Here is a 23,026-nt window from a genome sequence, read left to right on the forward strand (position 1 = left end):
CCTCAAACCAGCAAAGGACATTTTCAAAGAACCCACCAGGGCACGAGTAATAAACCCCAGGATCGACAAAAAATATAGGTCGGCGCCTGGGGATCCTACCTACATTAGAGGCCAGTTGCCTCTGGATTCCATCGTAGTCGCTAATGCTCACAAACGGGCGCACTCACAGACAACTGGGGATGCTCCTCCCCCGGACAAGGAGTCCAAGGTGCTAGAGACCTCCGGCAAAAGGGTTGCAGCCCAGGCAGCTAACATATGGCGTATTGCCAATACTCAGGCGCTCCTAGCTCGCTACGATCGCGCACACTATGACACATTAGAAACATTACTCCAACATCTCCCTGACCAATACAAAGAGGGAGCAGAGATCCTCATCAGGGAAGGACAACTCCTCACTAACGCATCCATCAAGTGTGCACTGGATGCCGCAGACACAGCTGCCAGAGCAATAAACACTAGCGTCATGTTACGACGACACGCCTGGTTGCGAATCTCCGGATTCAAACCGGAGGTTCAGAATAACATCCTCAATCAGCCGGTCAACCCCGACTACTTATTCGGACCAGAGGTTGACACCACCCTAGAAAAAATAAAAAAGGACACAGACACTGCAAAGTCCATGGGGGCTCTCCAAACGCAGACCTTTCGGAGTGGCTCCTTTCGTCGCCCCGGAAATAGAGGAGCAGGTAGAGGACAGGGGTCACAGCAAACCTACAACAAGGGCAACACCCAAAGTACCTACGATAAAAACACCCGGGGTGGATATCGTGGTTCAAGCACAAAGGGTAGAGGACGCGGATACGGCAATACCAGATCCTCTCCCAAGAACAAACAGTGACGCCCTCTCCCTTCCTCCCGACCACATAACACCTGTCGGGGGAAGGCTACAAAGGTTCCTGTCCACGTGGAACTCCATCACCACGGACAGGTGGGTCAAAGATATTATCAAACACGGTTACTGCCTAGAATTAACCTCAACTCCACCCACAATACCGCCAAGACACCGTCCTATGTCCTCAGAGCACTTAGCGCTATTACAGCAGGAAGTGCTAAGTATGCTGTAAAAAGGCGCAATAGAGGTCGTACCCGTCCACGAGCACGGTACGGGGGTGTACTCCCTGTACTTTTTAATACCAAAGAAGGACGGGTCACTCAGACCCATACTAGACCTGAGACCCCTCAACCGCTACATTCTCTCAGAGCATTTCCACATGCTCACCCTCCAACAAGTCCTCCCATTGCTCAAACAGGGAGACTTCCTAGCCACGCTAGACCTCAAAGATGCGTATTTCCACATACCCATTCACCCATCACACAAAAAATATCTCAGGTTCACTATTCAGAGGCAGCACTACCAATTCAAGGTTCTTCCCTTCGGCGTGACAACAGCGCCCAGGGTCTTCACAAAGTGCCTAGCTACAGTGGCTGCACATTTACGGAGGCAACACATTCATGTCTACCCTTACCTGGACGACTGGCTTGTTCAGGCAAAGTCAGCCCAGCAATGCGCCAGCCACATGTCCCGCACCATTCACCTCCTTCACAGCCTGGGGTTCTCACTAAATTACCCAAAATCACATCTCCAACCCGCACACGTACAACAGTACCTGGGTGCGACCATAGACACTCTGGCAGCCACAGCTCAGCCAAATTTAGTGAGGATCAACAGCATGCAAATGCTGATTTCCAAGTTCAAACCCCAACACTCCCTTCCCGCGCGAGTGTTCATGCAGTTGATAGGCATGATGGCCTCCTGCATTTTCATAGTCTCACACGCGAGACTACATATGCGCCCGCTTCAGGAGTGCTTAGCACGTCAATGGACTCAGGCTCACGGGCAACTAAAAGACCTAGTGTTGGTGAGCGGTCGGGCATACAACTCTCTGCATTGGTGGAATCCACAAAACCTTTGCAAGGGCCGACCGTTCCAAGAGCCTGTTCCACAAATCATACTGACAGCGGACGCGTCTCTCCAGGGATGGGGAGCTCATGTACTCAATTACACAGTGCAGGGACTATGGACAACGCAACAAAAGAAGATGCACATCAACGTTCTAGAACTGATGGCAATCTTCCTAGCCATGAAGGCATTCAAAGTACACTTGTGCAACAAAGTCGTGTTGATCCGGACGGACAACATGACTGCCATGTACTACATACAGAAGCAGGGAGGAACACACTCTCCACAGTTGTCTCATCTGGCTCAGAGCATGTGGAAGTGGGCCATTCAGAGGAACATGTTCCTCATGGCGGAACACCTCCCCGGCAAGGACAACCAGATGGCGGATCTGCTCAGCAGACACAGCCACCAGATGCACGAGTGGGAGTTACACCCATCAGTACTCCAACCGTACTTCCAGCAGTGGGGTCACCCAGAGATAGACCTATTCGCCACAAGCGAAAACGCAAAATGCCAAAGCTTTGCCGCCAGGTTCCCACATCCGCAGTCGCAGGGCAATGCGATATGGATGAACTGGTCCGGCAAATTTGCGTACGCTTTTCCCCCAGCACCATTGATACCGCTGGTGGCTCGCAAACTCAGACAACACTCACTAACACTCGTCCTGGTTGCTCCAATGTGGGCACGCCAGCCATGGTACACCACCTTTCTCGAACTTTCCGTGGTGCCCCATCAAAGACTGCGGATCAAACCCGCGCATTTGACGCAGAACCATGGAGAGATTCAGCACCCAGATCCGCAACAGCTGAACCTGGCAATCTGGCTCCTGAAGTCCTAGAGTTTGGCTACCTAAACCTGACACCTGACTGTATGGACATCATTAAGGAAGCCAGGAGACCCACTACCAGGGCTTGCTATGCAGCCAAATGGAAAAGGTTCGTCATTTATTGCAATAATACTGACATTAACCCGCTAGACGCATCCATCCAAAACATAATTTTTTACCTCCTACACCTGTACCGATGCAATCTGGCATACACCTCAATACGTGTCCATTTGACCGCAATATCAGCCTATCTCCAAAACAGGCAGCACCTCTCTTTATTCAAAGTGCCTGCCATCAAAGCCTTCTTGGAGGGACTTAAACGAGTAATTCCCCCAAGACACCCACCAGCACCGGTGTGGAACCTCAACCTGGTCCTCACCCGACTGATGGGTCCACCCTTCGAACCTCTCCACTCATGTGAGATTCAATTCCTCACCTGGAAAGTAGCTTTCCTAGTGGCAATCACTTCGTTAAGAAGAGTTAGTGAACTCCAGGCACCAACCATTCAAGAGCCATTCATACAGGTTCACGCCAACAGGGTCGTACTACGTACCAACCCCAAATTCATGCCCAAAGTCATATCGCAGTTCCACATGAATCAAACTATTGAACTGCCTGTTTTCTTTCAAAACCCACAAACTGTCGCAGAAAGAGCACTCCATACACTGGATGTAAAGAGAACCCTCATGTACTACATCGACAGGACTAAAGTCTTTAGGAAAACAAAACAACTTTTCGTTGCCTTTGCCCCACACCACAAAGGTAACGCCATCTCCAAAGCAGGTATAGCCAGATGGATCGTTAAATGTATTCAAATTTGCTATCAAAAGGCTAAACGCACATTAACGATTCCCCCACGAGCCCACTCAACACGTAAGTTAGGGGCCTCCATTGCTTTCCTTGGAAACATTCCTTTGCATGATATATGTAGAGCAGCCACCTGGTCCACTACACACACATTTACCAAACACTATTGTGTAGATGTGCAATCAAAACAGCAGGCAGCTGTAGGACAGGCTGTTCTCAAAACTCTTTTTCAGACCGCTGCTGCTGGCACTGGTAGCCGCCGCTAATAGAGGGTACTGCTATACATTCTATGCACAGATATGAATTCAGCAGCCCACATGCCTCGAACTGAATATGCTACTTACCAGTATGCATATGTTCTTGGCATGTAGGACTGCTGACATTCATATCGCCCTCCCTCCTCCCCGGCGCCTGTAGCAGCTGCAGCTCTCAGAATTACTGTAAGCATGGTCATCACTTTCTGTATCTACTCCATCACTGCCACAATGGCGAAAAACAATCTGAGGATGGAGAGGATGCCCATGCGCACTGTAGTCCAGGGGAGGAGTCACCTATCCCAGGATACTTCGAAGACTCTTCCAGGACAACAACGTGCAAACATCCGGACCCAACACTAGGCGGCGATCTATGCACAGATATGAATGTCAGCAGCCCTACATGCCAAGAACAGATGCATACTGGTAAGTAGCATATTCATTTCTTACCAGTAATCCTAATTCTCTCTCCGGCGAACCACAATTGAATCATAAGCAACCCTCCCTCCTCCCAGAGGGAAAAGATAAAGTTTTACTGCATCAAAAATAACTGACTAAATTGCAGCCTGCAAGCCATGATGGGACAATGGGGAAGTCAAGAAGCTCTTAAAGGTGCAGTGTTCTATTTATATTATTTCAGTGCTGCAGCCTCTGCCGGGGTATACTGCTTTATCTTTCACTATTATTCACTTTAAAAGTAATTTAAAAAAGACTTTGTGATGGACATTTTTGTAACACCACTATTACTTATTTATAGTGGTTTTATAAAAAGCTTATGCTTTTTTCCCTATTATTTTAAAGTACATTTAATGGAGCTGGTACTACAGCCTGTCTTGACGCTGCAAATTTCTACATTGTGTCACATACGCATCCCATCCTTTTTGAAGTAATGCGAAAATGTGACGTTGAAAGAACTGCTCCAGGGGCCCGCACATGAGCGGGACTATTCAGTATTTATGATTTCAGTGGAGATCCCCCCTGAGAGAGAACTAGGATTACCGGTAAGAAACATTTCCATCTTCCTCGTTTGACCACGGTTTTCGCTGCTTTTTATGCCATTAGTCCAAGGTTTGACCTGTGTAGATGTAAATTCATCTATGCCAGAACTTGATAGAGGGCCACCATGGTTCAGATATAACCAGCTACACAGGAAAAAGGAGAGGTAATAGTTTCACTGTAGCAGGAGAAATCTACTGTGAGCAACGTCCTATACAACAAGATCTCAAAGATGCTTACCCACATATAACAAGAGTCCTGAGGCACATGTTATCATGTCCGCGCTGGACAAAGGATAGCATGCAAGAAGTCTTCCTTAAAAAAAACATACATACTGTTTCCCATATGGACACATTCCATTCACACCGTGTGTAGTAAAACATGCACGCTACCACAAATGTCACATTTATAAGGTGAGGCAAAAGATCATGGTTATTGGGGCTGGGGTTGTGGAATGTTTCTAGACTTACTTAGATGGTAGAGCCAGAAGGCAGTCTCCACACCAGTGGTGCGAGTAATAAGGCTGTGAGAAGTTGGCCTGGTATATGCTGTTCACTAGTTAAAGTGGCCACCTTGCACCAGTACAATTCGACTCTTATGGTAGTAGGTTTAAGACAACCTTTTAAAGAAAGCTATCCTAGTGGTAGCTGTGGAGAGCAGCCTTCAGGCTAAGTCTTAGAGGAATGTAAAGCAGCTTGTTTTACCTTACAATCTCTTGAATTACTAAATGAAAGGACACCACACAGGCATATATATAGCATATATATGTATTTATTACTAACAACTCTCTGCTAATCTCTTTATGAGATTAGAAGTTAAGGACATATGCACAAATCAACATTTCACAACAAGTTGAGCACAAATATGGCTGGGGCCCTAGGGGCGTACCAGACCATATACTAAAAAAGAGACTTAAAGATAACAACTTGCAAGGGGACAGGGCCTTCAGAAGTGCTGGGGCCTCACTAATCCACCCAAGGCAGGTAAGTAAAGGACCCACGGGAGACCAATTGACTTCAATGGAGCAAGTCGCGATTGGAAATTTTGAGTTTTAGGATACTTCGGGAGAGTCTACAAGCAAGTCACTTACAGGGTAAGTGTGAGAAAGTGGGTTTCTGTTGCAGTAACCCCCCCTTTTTTTGCCTAATAGCTGATGCACTTTTCCTTGTTGTGCCCTGGGCTCCTGCCAATCAGGTGCCCAGGGCCTATGTTCCTTCCTTAAAACACACAAACTCCCAATTGGCAAACCCTGGCCACATGTCAGCCCCTGGTAAATGGTACCCTAGGTACCCAGGGCCTTGTGACCAGGGAAGGCCTCTAAGGGCTGCAGCACTCATTGTGCCACCCTTAGAGGCCCTGTACCCTTACACACACACACTGCCTTTGCAGGCTGAGTGTCTGGGTGCAGGACAAAACAAAGAGTCGACATGGCACACATCTCTGTGTGCCATGCCCATTACCTATACTGCCAAGGCATATGTCAGCCACCCCTCTGGCTGGGTGCCTTATGCCTATGGTGTGGGCACAGGAGCAGGAGCCCTGTGCCCCTACAGTACCCCGGTCCATTCCTGGGCACTGTAAGTACAGTGCTGCCTTTTACAAGTACATGGTGCTGAGAGCTCGTCAAACACGAACTCCACAGCACCATAAGGGCAACACTGAAGACTGGGAAGTTTGGTATCAAACTTCTCAGCCCATTAAACCCACACTGATGCCAGTGTGGGATTTAATGTACTAAGCACCCCAGAGGGCATCTTAGAGATGCCCCCTTACAGCTAACCTACAATCCACATCTGCTCTGAGGCTGCCCAGGCTGCCACACAGCAGACACGTTGCTGGACCCCTGGGTGGGAGAGCCCCTGCTCTCCCGGGCCTGCAACAATGCACATCCTGGGTGAAGTGAGAAATCTCCTCCCCCAGGATGAGCAAAGGGAAGCTTCAAAGGCATGCCGCCAGTTGGAGTTTCCCCAGGCCACTGCAACCCCCCACTCTGGCAGGAAGCTTGGCCGGAAACCCCATACAAGGACAGGGGATGTGCCAGCCTGCCCACCCCACCCCTCAGGTGGGGGAGGCGAGGTGAAGCACATCTCCGGGCTCTCGCCATCTTGAAGATGGGAGGCCCTACCCTATCAGGATTAGGCTACTGCCCTCCTCCCACAGGAGAGAGGCAGGATAGGGGGTGTACCCACCCCAGGACAAGGACCCATTGGTCCCTGGCCTTCACCTACCTGTAACGCCCCTAAATCTAGTATTTAGGGGCCCCCTGAACCTTCCTTCCCCAGATTCCAGATAGAAACCTACAAGAAGAGCAAGAAGAAAAAAGACCTGCCCTGCAGCTGCTAAAAAGAGGAAGACACCAACTGCTTTGGCCCCAGCCCTACCGGCCTGTCGACCCTCGAACCTGCTCCTGCTCCAGCGCGGCATCTCTTGTGGCCAGCACCCTCAAAAACCCCGGAGGACCTGGCTACCTTTGACCTCTGATTCCCTGGGACTCCCATGAGTAGAGGCTCTACTCGAGAAACCTATTCCTAACTCCTGGCAGCAGCCCGGAACCGCGGACCCAACACACTCTGCACCAGCCAAGCCTGGCCAGTGCCGGAGTGGACAAAGACCCTGAGGACGACCCCACGGCGACTGTGACCCCGAGTCCGGCACCCAAGGACCCCCCTCGACATCCTGGACGAAGCCTGCAGCCTCAGAACCGAGTGCCACCCCAGCCGCGCTCAACCAGAGGGTAAGATTCCCGACGTCAAAAGGCACCCCTGCACCCGGCGCCCTGCGGCCCCCTGTGCCCAATCCCGGGGTACCCACCTAACCTACAACTACCCAACTTACCCCTCGAAGTGGTGGTGGCACCGGAAACATCCTCGTCCCCGAGCCTGCAGCCTTTTTCCAAACCGGAACATTCCCATTGACTTCCATTGAGCGCCCGAAGGCTCAAAAGCACCCTGCACCCAGCCGCCCGAGTGGCCCTGGCAGTGCACTCTCTACACTAACTTACTTCCCCACTTGCCCTGAGTAAGTGACCAGGAGCCCAGCTCCCACAGACGCGTGGCTTGCCAGACAGCAGCCACCAACCAAGGCCCCCCTATCCCTCATAGGATAACATTGGGCCTAACTCACTCTGCACCCGGCCGTCCTGAAACCGCTGAGGGTGAACCAACTGTACCTACCTGACACTGGGGGACCCCTGAGTCTATGCCCGGAATTTCAACTCTGCCAGTCGAGTACTTACCCTTAAACCGCTAACTTCATTTTCCTCATAGGGTAACATTGACTGGCTTTTTCTTGAAAAATCTTCTAAGTGTGAACTTTTCAAAACTGCAAATATTCACTAAAAATCAGCCAAGTGACAAAAACGAATTTACTCACCTGCTCTTAGGTGAGCTCCCAGTGCTGGATCTTGGTGCCCAGCCCTGACTCTGAAAAGTGTCCACAACTGTACTTACCTCTAACTCATTTTTCTTCCATAGGAAACCATTGTCTGCTTTTCTGTGAAATTTCTTCTAAGTGTCTATTTTTGCAAAATTGAAATATTCTTTTAAAATCGTACCATTTCTGCAAACGAAATTACTTACCTGTTTCTGATAAGGACCCCAGTCCTGGGTCTAGGTACCCAGTCCTGGATTACTAAAGTAACGATAAAGTACTCTACCTGCAATTTGAATTTCTTGCCATAGAGATCCATTGAATGTTTTCTTTGAAATATTTTCTAAGTGCTAACTTTTGAAATAGCTAAATATTATTTAAAAATCATTACAGTTATTAAGTCGACTTTCATCACTTGATTCTGAGTACTGACCCAGAGCTGGATCTAGGAGCCAGACCTGGAATTTCAAAAGTAATCTGAAAAGTAATTTATTACAAGATAACCTGAATTTACCATTGAGCTCAATGCATTGTTATGTTTAGGAAATAGGATTGTTTATTGCAACCAACTGTGACTGTTTACACAAATGTATTGCCTAAGACAAAAGTATTTATATTCAACCTCTCATTCTGAGAAAGTATATTTTTACTCCCTTTGTGGTTCTAAAAATAAAACAAGCATATATTTTATATATATAAATCATTGGCCTAGAGTTCAGTTATTGAGTGTGTGAAACCATTTGCTGACTGAGTGTGTACAATAAATGCTTTACACTGTCCTCTGGTACTGCCTTACTGCTCGACCAAGCTACCACTTTTGAGAGTAAGGTCATACCTAACTTTGACCTCTATCAGCCTCTGGGGGACTGTGGACTCTGTACACCCTGTACCTATTAGGGAACAGTATATACAGAGCCACTTTCTCACATTGGTGGATCAGCGGTGGGATACAAACTTGCATTTGTTGGACTACTTGGTTACCATCTGATCACACGACAGAACTCTTAAAAATTGCCTTTAGAATTCTGATTGGTTTTTCCAAAATTACTAAAAGTCTTGCTAGGGCCTTGCTTAAGTCCCATTAGAATTTTAGAAAAATAAAAGTCACTATAGTCAGGGTAGAGGGTTAGAACTGTCAGGTTAGAATGTCTCAAACAAACCCAGCTATTAGTGATAATAATAACATGGACCTGGTGGAGGAGCTCGACCTCACACCTTACTTACACTTGTCTTTCAAGGAATTGAGGTCCTTATGTAAACTCAAAAATTTACAAATGGGTCAGCATCCAACCAAACAAGGGCTCCAGGAGCTCCTGGCTGAGTATGCTAAAGACCACCCATCTGAACATGGTGATGGCCAGTCAGATGAGGAAAGGGAAACAGGGGAGGAGGACAGCAACCTCCCCATACTATTCCCTAGGGAGGAGATGGCACCCATACCCTCCAACTCAAGACATAGCATCTGGGCACCTAGAGACCACACAGGTGGCTCTGGTCCCAGAGACAGCACTGGGGGTCCCCCCAGTGAAGAGGACAGCCTTATGAGGCTGGCCAAAAGAATAGATCTAGAGTCCAGGCTCCTGGCTCTAGAAAAGGAAAGGAGAGAGATGGGTTTAGCACCCATCAATGGTGGCAGCAATAATAAAAACAAGGATAGGGAGGAAACTTCTGACCTTAAAATCCCCAAAGGGATTGTCCCTAAATTTGAGGAAGGTGATGATATCACCAAATGGTTCACAGCCTTTGAGAGGGCTTGTGATATCAGGAAAGTAAAGAAACCTCTCTGGGGGGCACTCCTGTGGGAACTGTTCTCTGGTAACTGCAGGGACAGGCTTCTGACTCTCTCTGGGCCAGAAGCAGGATCCTATGACCTCATGAAGAAAGCTCTGATTGAGGGATTTGGATTCACCACTGAGGAGTATAGAATTAGATTCAGGGGGGCTCACAAAACCCAGACCCAGTCCTGGATTGATTTTGTAGATTTCTCAGTGAAGACACTGGATGGTTGGTTAGCTGGACATGGTGTGCAGGATTTTACTGGATTGTACAATTTATTCATGAAGGAACATATTTTGAGTAACTGCACAAATGAAAAGTTGCATCAGCATTTGGTAGACCTAGGTCTAAAATCCCCCCAAGAATTGGGAAAAAGAGCAGACCACTGGGTCAAGACTAGGGTGACTAGGACGTTCACTGGGAGGGACCAGAACCAAGGGGTCCCAAAACCTCCCCAGAAGAAAGAGAGTGAACCCCTTGTGGATAAAAGAAAGGAGTCCCAGGTAGCCCCCCAAAAACCTGACCAGGAGGGTGGGCCCAAAGACACCTCACAAACTAAACCAGGGTACCAAGGTAAGAATTGGGATCCCAACAGAATATGGTGTTTCAACTGTCAGAAGGCTGGACACCACACCCAGGACTCTAGCTGTCCTAAAAATAAGGTTCCTAGTACAGCTCCAGGGGTGACTAGTGTAGCCCCAGGGGTTGCCAGTGTAGCTTGGGAGGGAGGGTCCTCAGATGAGGAAGTCCTCCTAGCTTTCAACTGGGGAATGGGCCCAAGAAGCAAGCTGGAGATCCCAGAAGGAAGTAGACACTTCCACCACCTACTGGTGAATGGAATCCCAGCCACTGCCCTGAGAGATACCTGTGCCAGTCACACTGTGGTACATGACAGGTTGGTATTCCCACACCAATATGTCTCAGGGGAAACAAGAAGGGTAAGAACTGTCCCAGGGGGAGTCACTGTTAGGCCTGTGGCTATCGTGCCCCTAGCCACAGCTGGGTCCCTTAGATGGAGGAAAGTGATAGTCAGTAAAAACCTCCCCCTTGATTGTCTCTTGGGGAATGATCACTTAGATGTGGAACTGAGCCAAAGAGAGGTGCTGGCCCAATGCCAGGCCTCGCCCAAAGAACCTGTGGGGGCTCAACCTGCAGTCAGTGCAGCTGAGTCCCAAAAGAGTGAGAAGAAACAGGGTAGGAAAGGTGGGCAACTGTTAGCCACAGTTCCAGAGAGCCAGGGAGATTCTATCCCAGTAAGGGAAAACTCCCACAATGGCACTGGTAAAGCCCCCCCTAGCCAACAGCAAGACCTGACTAGTCAGGCAACTGTCCAGCCTGAATTAGTGGCTCCTCAGGTGGCAGAACAAGGGGTAGAGGAGGGGTGTTCCCTACCAAGAGTAGGGACCCCCTATCCTCAAACAGACCAACAGCCAGGACCCAAAGAGAACTATAAAATAGCCCCCTCACTTGCCAGTCAGGAGCTAAAGGTATGGTACTGGGCACTGACAGCTGTCAGCAGCCTCTGCTGGGTGTTAGCCTTCATGGCAGCCCTATCCTTGGCATGGTGGCCTAACCCCCTGCCAAATAGCAAGTCAGGCCCCCTGACCTTATTGGTCATGGTGGGGTTGCTCAAGCTGTGGGTAGCCTCTGTGGGTAAGCTGGGCCTAGCCCTGGCTAGGTTAGAAACTACCGAGGTATACACCTCTAAACCCAAAATAGAAAGATGGGACCAGGACAGTAAAAGACAAGGAGAGGAGCCTTGGGAGTTAGGTCCTGAAACTAATAAGACAGGCCAGCTCCCCAAAGGGACTGACCTAGGCAGAAGGATGTAAGGCAGAGTAGGCCCTGCAACTTTCAAACCACTTCCCCAACTCTTCCTCGCCTGAAAGACTAGGTAGACTCTCCCAGCTTTGGCAGAAGTCTCCTGGCCTTTGGGCTGGGGGGGGCTTGTATGAGAAAGTGGGTTTCTGTTGCAGTAACCCCCCCTTTTTTTGCCTAATAGCTGATGCACTTTTCCTTGTTGTGCCCTGGGCTCCTGCCAATCAGGTGCCCAGGGCCTATGTTCCTTCCTTAAAACACACAAACTCCCAATTGGCAAACCCTGGCCACATGTCAGCCCCTGGTAAATGGTACCCTAGGTACCCAGGGCCTTGTGACCAGGGAAGGCCTCTAAGGGCTGCAGCACTCATTGTGCCACCCTTAGAGGCCCTGTACCCTTACACACACACACACTGCCTTTGCAGGCTGAGTGTCTGGGTGCAGGACAAAACAAAGAGTCGACATGGCACACATCTCTGTGTGCCATGCCCATTACCTATACTGCCAAGGCATATGTCAGCCACCCCTCTGGCTGGGTGCCTTATGCCTATGGTGTGGGCACAGGAGCAGGAGCCCTGTGCCCCTACAGTACCCCGGTCCATTCCTGGGCACTGTAAGTACAGTGCTGCCTTTTACAAGTACATGGTGCTGAGAGCTCGTCAAACACGAACTCCACAGCACCATAAGGGCAACACTGAAGACTGGGAAGTTTGGTATCAAACTTCTCAGCCCATTAAACCCACACTGATGCCAGTGTGGGATTTAATGTACTAAGCACCCCAGAGGGCATCTTAGAGATGCCCCCTTACAGCTAACCTACAATCCACGTCTGCTCTGAGGCTGCCCAGGCTGCCACACAGCAGACACGTTGCTGGACCCCTGGGTGGGAGAGCCCCTGCTCTCCCGGGCCTGCAACAATGCACATCCTGGGTGAAGTGAGAAATCTCCTCCCCCAGGATGAGCAAAGGGAAGCTTCAAAGGCATGCCGCCAGTTGGAGTTTCCCCAGGCCACTGCAACCCCCCACTCTGGCAGGAAGCTTGGCCGGAAACCCCATACAAGGACAGGGGATGTGCCAGCCTGCCCACCCCACCCCTCAGGTGGGGGAGGCGAGGTGAAGCACATCTCCGGGCTCTCGCCATCTTGAAGATGGGAGGCCCTACCCTATCAGGATTAGGCTACTGCCCTCCTCCCACAGGAGAGAGGCAGGATAGGGGGTGTACCCACCCCAGGACAAGGACCCATTGGTCCCTGGCCTTCACCTACCTGTAACGCCCCTAAATCTAGTATTTAGGGGCCCCCTGAACCTTCCTTCCCCAGATTCCAGATAGAAACCTACAAGAAGAGCAAGAAGAAAAAAGACCTGCCCTGCAGCTGCTAAAAAGAGGAAGACACCAACTGCTTTGGCCCCAGCCCTACCGGCCTGTCGACCCTCGAACCTGCTCCTGCTCCAGCGCGGCATCTCTTGTGGCCAGCACCCTCAAAAACCCCGGAGGACCTGGCTACCTTTGACCTCTGATTCCCTGGGACTCCCATGAGTAGAGGCTCTACTCGAGAAACCTATTCCTAACTCCTGGCAGCAGCCCGGAACCGCGGACCCAACACACTCTGCACCAGCCAAGCCTGGCCAGTGCCGGAGTGGACAAAGACCCTGAGGACGACCCCACGGCGACTGTGACCCCGAGTCCGGCACCCAAGGACCCCCCTCGACATCCTGGACGAAGCCTGCAGCCTCAGAACCGAGTGCCACCCCAGCCGCGATCAACCAGAGGGTAAGATTCCCGACGTCAAAAGGCACCCCTGCACCCGGCGCCCTGCGGCCCCCTGTGCCCAATCCCGGGGTACCCACCTAACCTACAACTACCCAACTTACCCCTCGAAGTGGTGGTGGCACCGGAAACATCCTCGTCCCCGAGCCTGCAGCCTTTTTCCAAACCGGAACATTCCCATTGACTTCCATTGAGCGCCCGAAGGCTCAAAAGCACCCTGCACCCAGCCGCCCGAGTGGCCCTGGCAGTGCACTCTCTACACTAACTTACTTCCCCACTTGCCCTGAGTAAGTGACCAGGAGCCCAGCTCCCACAGACGCGTGGCTTGCCAGACAGCAGCCACCAACCAAGGCCCCCCTATCCCTCATAGGATAACATTGGGCCTAACTCACTCTGCACCCGGCCGTCCTGAAACCGCTGAGGGTGAACCAACTGTACCTACCTGACACTGGGGGACCCCTGAGTCTATGCCCGGAATTTCAACTCTGCCAGTCGAGTACTTACCCTTAAACCGCTAACTTCATTTTCCTCATAGGGTAACATTGACTGGCTTTTTCTTGAAAAATCTTCTAAGTGTGAACTTTTCAAAACTGCAAATATTCACTAAAAATCACCCAAGTGACAAAAACGAATTTACTCACCTGCTCTTAGGTGAGCTCCCAGTGCTGGATCTTGGTGCCCAGCCCTGACTCTGAAAAGTGTCCACAACTGTACTTACCTCTAACTCATTTTTCTTCCATAGGAAACCATTGTCTGCTTTTCTGTGAAATTTCTTCTAAGTGTCTATTTTTGCAAAATTGAAATATTCTTTTAAAATCGTACCATTTCTGCAAACGAAATTACTTACCTGTTTCTGATAAGGACCCCAGTCCTGGGTCTAGGTACCCAGTCCTGGATTACTAAAGTAACGATAAAGTACTCTACCTGCAATTTGAATTTCTTGCCATAGAGATCCATTGAATGTTTTCTTTGAAATATTTTCTAAGTGCTAACTTTTGAAATAGCTAAATATTATTTAAAAATCATTACAGTTATTAAGTCGACTTTCATCACTTGATTCTGAGTACTGACCCAGAGCTGGATCTAGGAGCCAGACCTGGAATTTCAAAAGTAATCTGAAAAGTAATTTATTACAAGATAACCTGAATTTACCATTGAGCTCAATGCATTGTTATGTTTAGGAAATAGGATTGTTTATTGCAACCAACTGTGACTGTTTACACAAATGTATTGCCTAAGACAAAAGTATTTATATTCAACCTCTCATTCTGAGAAAGTATATTTTTACTCCCTTTGTGGTTCTAAAAATAAAACAAGCATATATTTTATATATATAAATCATTGGCCTAGAGTTCAGTTATTGAGTGTGTGAAACCATTTGCTGACTGAGTGTGTACAATAAATGCTTTACACTGTCCTCTGGTACTGCCTTACTGCTCGACCAAGCTACCACTTTTGAGAGTAAGGTCATACCTAACTTTGACCTCTATCAGCCTCTGGGGGACTGTGGACTCTGTACACCCTGTACCTATTAGGGAACAGTATATACAGAGCCACTTTCTCACAGTAAGTAGTTCTAGAGCCAACACCCACAGGAGGACAGTAGTGCTGGAGTTACCTCACCCAGGGTAGCCGGGTGCATAGGTGTCTTTTGATGTCTGGTAGCAGCGTCCTTTTCAATGGGAGCCAAAGAAGACTTGCTGCTTGTGAAGACAGGAGAAGTGTCTGGTGGAATCCAAGGCTGGATTCAGAAGAAGGAAGACCTGAAAGCAGAGGGGACAGTGTTCAAAGTCACTTGGCAGTGACCCGGGGCAAGGAAGATGGATGCCCACAGTCAGGTGATTTCAGGTGATCCACGGGTGTCTTGACTCTTCAGCCACGAGGTCCAGGAGGCGTCGACTATGACCAGGAGCTGGATTCGGCGTGTCCCACAAAGTCTGCAGCTTACTGTGGTGTCGGCGACCAGATTGGAGCCAACAAGCCTTGGCAATAGCAAGTCTCGTGGAAAGTGTAAAAAGTCAGCGGTGCAGACCAGCAAGGTCTGAGGGACTCACCCAGCAAGGGTAAGTCAGGGCAGACCTGGAGCAACCAGGGGAGCCCTTTGGATTTGTAGAAAAGTCTTCTGGGGGCCCACAAGCCAACCGGCAAAGGATCGCGAAGACGCCTCGGGAGGATTCACTCAACAGGGGCCCACGGTCACTCGGGACGGGGTAGGCCTCTGATCTTTGGTGAAAATCCTGCTGGAGGCTTGGACCACACGTGGTCCAAAGCACAAGTTCGTAGAACGTCGTGAAGGGGTAGCACTCGAAAATATTGCACGGTTCCCAGGGATTGCGGTTCCTCGTCACTCGTGGGGTCCACTTGCCTCAGCGTCGCTGGGGACTCCAGATGGCCTTGGAGAAGTCAGGAAATCTTCTTCCTGGGATGCAGAGACTTCGAACTCCGGCGGGAGCGGGAAAGTTTGCGACCGTTGATTGCAAGATTGGGTGCCTGCCAAGCAGGGGAGTCACTCCTTGACTCCAAAGGAGATTCTTCAGTCTTCCCGAGGTAGTGGAACGTCGAAGGTCCAGGATTCTTCTTCAAAGCGTCGTCCAGGGATATCTAGTTTGCAATGGCAAGGGTTCCCTAACTTATACTGAAAGGAAGGGAGGGACTAGCTCTATGACCCCACCTATGGGAGGGTCAGGGGAGTGGGTGGCTACACCCACTTCCCTTTGTCCAGTTTCACGCCAGAGCAGGGCCAGGTAGCCCCTGAGCCGGTTTGAACTGGTGTATGCACAGAGGAGCCTACTGCTCTCCCAGTGCAGGACTTCAAAGCACTCTAGGAGTGCACCCACCCAGCCCCAATACACTAAACCCTGTCTGGGAGGTGGTTACACCTCCCTGTGACAGGATGCCTATTGTTGGGCCTCCTCCACTGCGAGTTTGGGTCATCAGCAGGAGGGCAGCCCAGTATCTGTGACTGGTGTTATTCATTTTGTGATGCCAGGGCTCTTCAGGATTCTACCTTGTTTCCACAGTAGGTACATGTCTAACCCTCTAGAAGGGTGGGATCATACTCCCACACCAGTTACTGGTGTGGGGGTATGATTCCAAAGCGTTTGACACCAAACACGACATGTTTTGATGCAGCCATCCCAGAGTTAACATTTACCGCGAGGTTATAATGCACTTAAGAGTATATGGTTTGACCGCATTCACAAACCGCCCCAGAGAATGGACTCTGAGAGCTGCAGAGGGGCCCTGCTCAGGCAGAGGCACCCCCTCACATGGAAACCAAGCACCCTGCCCTCAGGATTGATAGGGCCTGCCTTAGGGGTGACTGATAGGTTTAAATGTGTGAGCAGGTGAGAGATAGTGAACCTATATCTCAGTGAGGAGTGCTAACACTACCTCACTCAGGCTGCAGTAGCAGGCCTGTGGTGTCAGATTTAGTCTGCTTCCCAGGGGTGGCACAATACATGCTTCAGCCCCTTGTAGGCCTGTGAAGTACCTATGCCCTTGGTACCTAAGGTACGATATACTAGGGGCTCATAAGATACCACAGTATCCAATCACTAGTGCACCTAATATGCACTCCAAGTTGTTTAGAGAGAACAGAGAGGCTGGGGCCCTGATTAGCAGGGTCCCAGCCAGACTATAGCCAGAAACCAGTGTAAACAGAAAAAAAGTGGGGGCAACATAAGGTGCAGATCCTACTCTCCTACAAAGGCCTTTACATATGAACTATAATTGTTGCTCATTGCTTGGGAAGGCAGTATCCACTGTCACTCATGTCGGGCTTTTACTTGGCTGTACCTTTGTTGGCACACCCTAGCTCTGCCAACGAACAGCACAGTAAAGTGTAATGTACTTCAAGTTAAAACACGTTGTTTAGTTCACTGAAAGAAAGACATCAGGCATACTAATCAACCATGGTGGCAAAGTTTTTCTAAGCTATTGAAGTGCTTTCAGTAATACCAAATACATTGTATCTTTCAGTTTCTAGTTGCTATATTTTGATATAAATTTGTCTTTATCAATTGGTAAATAAACGTATACCACGCAGAAATCAGGTAATGTTCTGACACACTTCATTTTTCATGGATAAGTTTCTGATGCTTATTGATGCATTGTTGGAGGGATATTGTTTGACAATCTATTTGTCTTTACTCTTACAGGAGAAAGATTCTACAACAACTGCTCTTCTTCCCTTGGAATCTCTTTTGGGCATCTTGTATTTCGATCAGAATTTCTGTGGCTACATTCAGAGGAGAGACTTGGAGAAAATACTGCTTACCCTGGGCCTGCACCTCACAACGGAGCAGGTAATGCAGTAAACATGTGAATTTGGAGAAGTATAGGTTGCAGCGTGAATATTTTCTGGATTCATATGCTGTGCGTTATTCTGCCATCTAGTGGTTGGGTCTGAAACGGTGCCCCTGTAGTCTCTCCTGTCTTTTTTTTATTTTTTTCGTGGGCATCAACTGTTTGAGCTTAACTCCCTCCTTGAGTGATGTCAAACATATGTCCCGGAAATCCTTCGACAGTTTCCATCTTCCGATACTTTTTTCTGCCATTGGGTCTGGAAGCTTAAGGAAGAACTCAAGAGTTTAGGAAGAAGAAACTGCGCCAAGTAGAATAGTTTTTATATTGATAACCACCATCGAGGAAAGGGGGTCTGCGACGACTGTTATAGAAAGGAAAAGCCCTGAAAGAGCCCCGAAAACCACTGAGAAACACAGGAGGTGAAAAGATTGACTCACCAAGTGTGAGAAAGTGCCATCTTTCTTGCATGGTATGGCCCCACTTTTTGCTGAATTGCTGAATGTACTTTGACTGAGTGTGCCCTGGACTCCTGCCAATCAGGTGCTCAGGGCCCATGTTCCTTCCCTAAAACACAAAACACAAATTGGCATACCCTGGCCCACATGTCAGCCCCTGGTAAATGGTATCCTAGGTACCCAGGGCCTTGTGACCAGGGAAGGCCTCTATGGGCTGCACCACTCATTGTGCCACCCTTCGAGGCCCTGTACCCTTACCCACACTGCCCTTGCAGGCTGAGTGTCTGGGTACCAGACAAAACAAAGAGTCGACATGGCACACATCCCTGTGTGCCATGCCCACCACCTACACTGCCATGGCATACATTAGCCACCCCTCTAGCCGGGTGCCCTATGCCAATGGTGTGGGCACAGGAGCCCTGTGCCCCTACAGTACCCAGGTCCATTCCTCGGCACTGTAAGTGCAGTGCTGCCATTTAAGAGTATATGGGGCTGGGAGCTTGTCAAACACGAACTCCACAGCACCATAATGGCAACACTGAAGACTGAGAAGTTTGGTATCAAACTTCTCAGCACATTAAACCCACACTGATGCCGGTGTGGGATTTAATGTACCAAGCACCCCAGAGGGCATCTTAGAGATGCCCCCTGAAACCTAACCTACAATCCACGTCTGTTCTGAGGCTGCCTAGGCTGCCACACAGCAGACATGTTGCTGGACCCCTGGGTAGGAGAGCCCCTGCTCTCCTGGGTCTGCAACAATGCACATCCTGAGCGAGGTGCTAAATCTCCTCCCCCAGGTTGGGCAGGGAGAAGCTTCAAAGGCATGCCGCCTCTGTGAGCTTCCCCAGGCCACTGCAACCCCCCACTCTGGTGGGAAGCTGGGCTGGAATCCCCAAATCAGGATAGGGGATGTGCCAGCCTGCCAACCCCACCCCTCAGGTGGGGGAGGCGAGGTGAAGCACATCTCCGGGCTCTCGCCATCTTGAAGATGGGAAGCCCTGCCCAACAGGACTAGGCTACTGCCCCCTTCCCACAGGAGAGGGGCAGGATAGGGGGTGTACCCACCCCAGGACAGGGACCCATTGGACCCTGCCCTTCACCTACCTGTAACGCCCCTAAATCTAGTATTTAGGGGCACCCTGAACCTTCCTTCCCCAGATTCCAGAATCCGAAGAAGAGCTAAAAGAAAGAAGACCTGCCCTGCAGCTGCTAAGAAGAGGAAGACACCAACTGCTTTGGCCCCAGCCCTACTGGCCTGTCGACCCTCGAACCTGCTCCTGCTCCAACCCGGAATCTCTTGTGGCCAGCAACCTCACAAACCCCGGCGGACCTGGCTACCTTTTGACTCTAAGCCCCCTGGGACTCCCATGAGTAGAGGCTCTACTCAAAAACTACTTCTAATCCCTGGCATCAGCCCGGAACCGCAAACTCAACACACTCTGCACCCGCCAAGCCTGGCCTATGCCGGAGTGAACAAAGACCACGAGGACGACCCCACGGCGACTGTGACCTTGAGTCCGGCACCCAAGGACCTCCCTCGACACTCCTGAAGAAGCCTGCAGCCTCAGAACCAGGTGCCCCCCCACCCGCGATCAACACAGGGTAAGATTTCCAGACACCAAAAGGCACCCCGGCGCCTCCTCGGCCCCCTGTGCCCAATCCCGGGTTACCTACCTATCCTCCAACTACCCAACTTACCTCTCGAAGTGGTGGTGGCACCTGAAGAATCTTCGTCCCCGAGCTTGCGGTCTTTTTCTAAACCGGAGATTTCCCATTTAAATCAATTGAGCTCCCGAAGGCTCAAAAGCACCCTGCACCCAGCCACCCGAGTGTCCCTGGCAGTGTAACCTCTACACCTATCTACTTCCCCACTTGCTCTGAGTAAGTGACCAGGAGCCCAGCTCCCACAGCCGCGTCGCCTGCTAGTCAGCAGCCACCAACCAAGGCCCCCCTACCTATCATAGGATAACATTGGGCCTAACTCTCTGTACACCCGGCCGCCCTTGTGCCGCTGAGGGTGAACCAACTGTACCTACCTGACCCTGGGAGACCCCTGAGTCTATGCCCAGAACCTTAACTCTGCCAGTCGAGTACTTACCTTTAAACCGAGAACTCAATTTTCACCAAAGGGTAACATTGACTGGCTTTTCCTGAAATTTCTTCTAAGTGTGGACTTTTCAAAACCTAAAATATTCACCAAAAATCAGCCGAGTAACGAAAACGAAAATACTCACCTGCTCTTAGGTGAGCTCCCAGTGCTGGATCTTGGTGCCCAGCACTGACTCTGAAAAATACTTACAACTGTACTTACCAGTAACCCAATTTTCTCCCATAGGAAATCATTGACTGTTTTTCTGTGAAATTTCTTCTAAGTGTCAATTTCTGCAAATTTTAGATATTCTTTAAAAATCGTATAATATCTGAAAACTTATTTACTTACCTGTTTTGGATAGAGGTACCAGTACTGAGTCTAGGTACCCAGTACTGGATTACAAAAGTAACGAGAACATACTATACCTGCAACTTGAATTTTCTGCCATAGGGAATCGTTGACTGTTTTCTATGAAATATTTTCCAAGTGTCAACTTTCAAAATAGCAAAATATTGTCTAAAAATCATCACAGTAATTAAGTCGACTTTTATCACTTGATTCCAAGTATTGACCCAGGACTGAATCTAGGATCCAGTCCCGGAATTCCAAAAGTAATCCTAAAAGTAATCTGTGGAAAATAACTTGAAACTTCCATTGAACTCAATGCATTATTGTGTTTAGAATTGTGTTGCCTATTGCAACCACTTGTAACTTTCTACAAAAGTCAATTGCATATTGCAAAAGTATTTATATAAAGCATCTCATTCTGAGAAAGTATATTTTAATACCTATTGTTGGTTCTAAAATAAAACAAGCATATATTTTTATATATAAACCATTGGCCTAGAGTTCAGTTATTAAGTGTGTGAGACCATTTCCTGGCTGAGTGTGTGCAACAAATGCTTTACACTGTCCTCTGATACTGCCTTACTGCTCGACCAAGCTACCACTTTAGAGAGTAAGGTTATGTCTAACTTTAGCCTCTTCCAAACCTCTGGGGACTGTGGACTCTGTACACCCTGTACCTATTTGGAAACAGTATATACAGAGCCACTTTCTCACACCAAGACCACATAATCAGAAATGAAAGGGCCATGGAGCATAAACCCTTTAGGTTTTGCCCGAAATACCACCACAAGTACGTCCCAAAAAACACTCATGAGGTCTGTAACCTCTGCCTCCCAAATGCCACAGTTTGGTGGACTGTGCGGTGTGTACTAAATACTTGCAGAAGACCATCAGCGCCACGCAGAAACAGTTGGGGACACAACACTATGGCATCGCCGCAGAGAAAACAGTCACTTAGGATCTCGGTCTGTAGCGAGGAAATGGAGGACATTCTAGAGGAGAAGGCCGAGGCCCAAGGAGAGGACCCATGCCTCGAGAAGGTGATCGAGTTGCCTGCAGGTAAGGGGCACAAGAAGGTCCTGAGAGATGAGCTCAAACTTAAAGTAAACTCTCAGGGTCGTGACCCGACAGAGCTGTAAGCTTTTCACTTGAGAAAATAGGCAGTATCGTCAAAATCTTCAACGCCCGGAGGTCAAAGTCACGCCGAAAGAGCCAGAAGGGTTTAAGGCAAAGGACGCCACTGGGGACAAAACCTCAAAATCTGCTTAGACCTCTCGAGGATCAAAAGCATGGGAGAGAGACAGCAAAAAAGCAGCTGTATGCCAGAAGCGAAGACCTGGTCCTCACTTGTACTGAAAAGCTGCTCGACACGAGCGCCAAAGGATGGTTAACTCACAGACAGCGAAGCATTAGACTTCGACGCTTATGAATTTTTTGACGTTGAAAAAAAGATGAAGCCACTGATCTTGATGCCAACAGCCACATCCAAAGCCATAACACCAAGGATAAACCAGAAGTACTCCCTTATTGTGACGACAGCACACACAAGAGCAAACACCCCTATGTCTACGGGCCCAGCTCCTGACAAGGAAAGCGAAAGAGTAGACACTGTGGAGAGAAAAATAAAGAGGTCAGCTGCAATGTAGTGGCGCATAGCCAACTTGAATGCCGTGCTTAACAGGGATGGCCACCAGAAGTGGGATGAGATGTTAGAGCTCATGGAATAACTGTGTATGAGTACAAAAAAAGGACGAACACGGTGCTACAAAAGAGCAAAACAGTCACTAATACATGCCTTTAACCTGCGTTAAATGCAGCGGATACATCCAGTAGGCAACTCTGCACTGTCACTACTTTAAACAGGCATGCTTCAGTGAAAATCTCAGGAGTCAAATGGAAGTCCAATCAGCTATAATTGACATGCCCTTCACAGGGGGCAGCCTGTTTGGAGAGGCAGCGGACGAGGCACTACAGCACTTGAAAAATGGCAATGAACAGCCAAGGCCTTGGGAACCCTGCGATACAAGGGAGCATTCAAAGAAGGCATTGCCCAGAAGAAAGGGAACAGCCTTAAGAGGAGCCATACAACCACCCTCCACACACACAACTTTCAGTCACCAATGGAGTGTGGCCACCACTCCACCCCAATGGCAATACAGCACAAGTGCCAGGTTATCCTTTTGTGGCCGTGGAACGGGGGAGAACCCTAAAAGCGGGAAACCATGCAAGCAACTGCTCCTACAATGCCCTCCTACACAAGTCACAGGTAGTAGGAAGAATCTGACAATTTCCAAAGGAATGGTAAAA

The 23,026-nt window shown here is 49.2% G+C and overlaps 1 protein-coding gene across 2 annotated transcripts in view; it reads left to right on the forward strand.

The window, feature by feature from the left end:
• Window positions 1-23,026, forward strand: part of CCAR2 (cell cycle and apoptosis regulator 2) — a 348,118-nt gene that overhangs the window by 220,250 nt on the left and 104,842 nt on the right. For both annotated transcript variants that reach the window (XM_085633999.1, XM_085634000.1), the window contains one exon: window positions 17,674-17,820. In XM_085633999.1, the coding sequence (XP_085490125.1) occupies window positions 17,674-17,820 (147 nt within the window). The remainder of the gene's footprint in view (window positions 1-17,673; window positions 17,821-23,026) is intronic.

The sequence above is a fragment of the Triturus cristatus genome, chromosome 11 (genome assembly GCF_964204655.1).
Source record: "Triturus cristatus chromosome 11, aTriCri1.1, whole genome shotgun sequence".
Taxonomy (NCBI): Eukaryota; Metazoa; Chordata; class Amphibia; order Caudata; family Salamandridae; genus Triturus; species Triturus cristatus.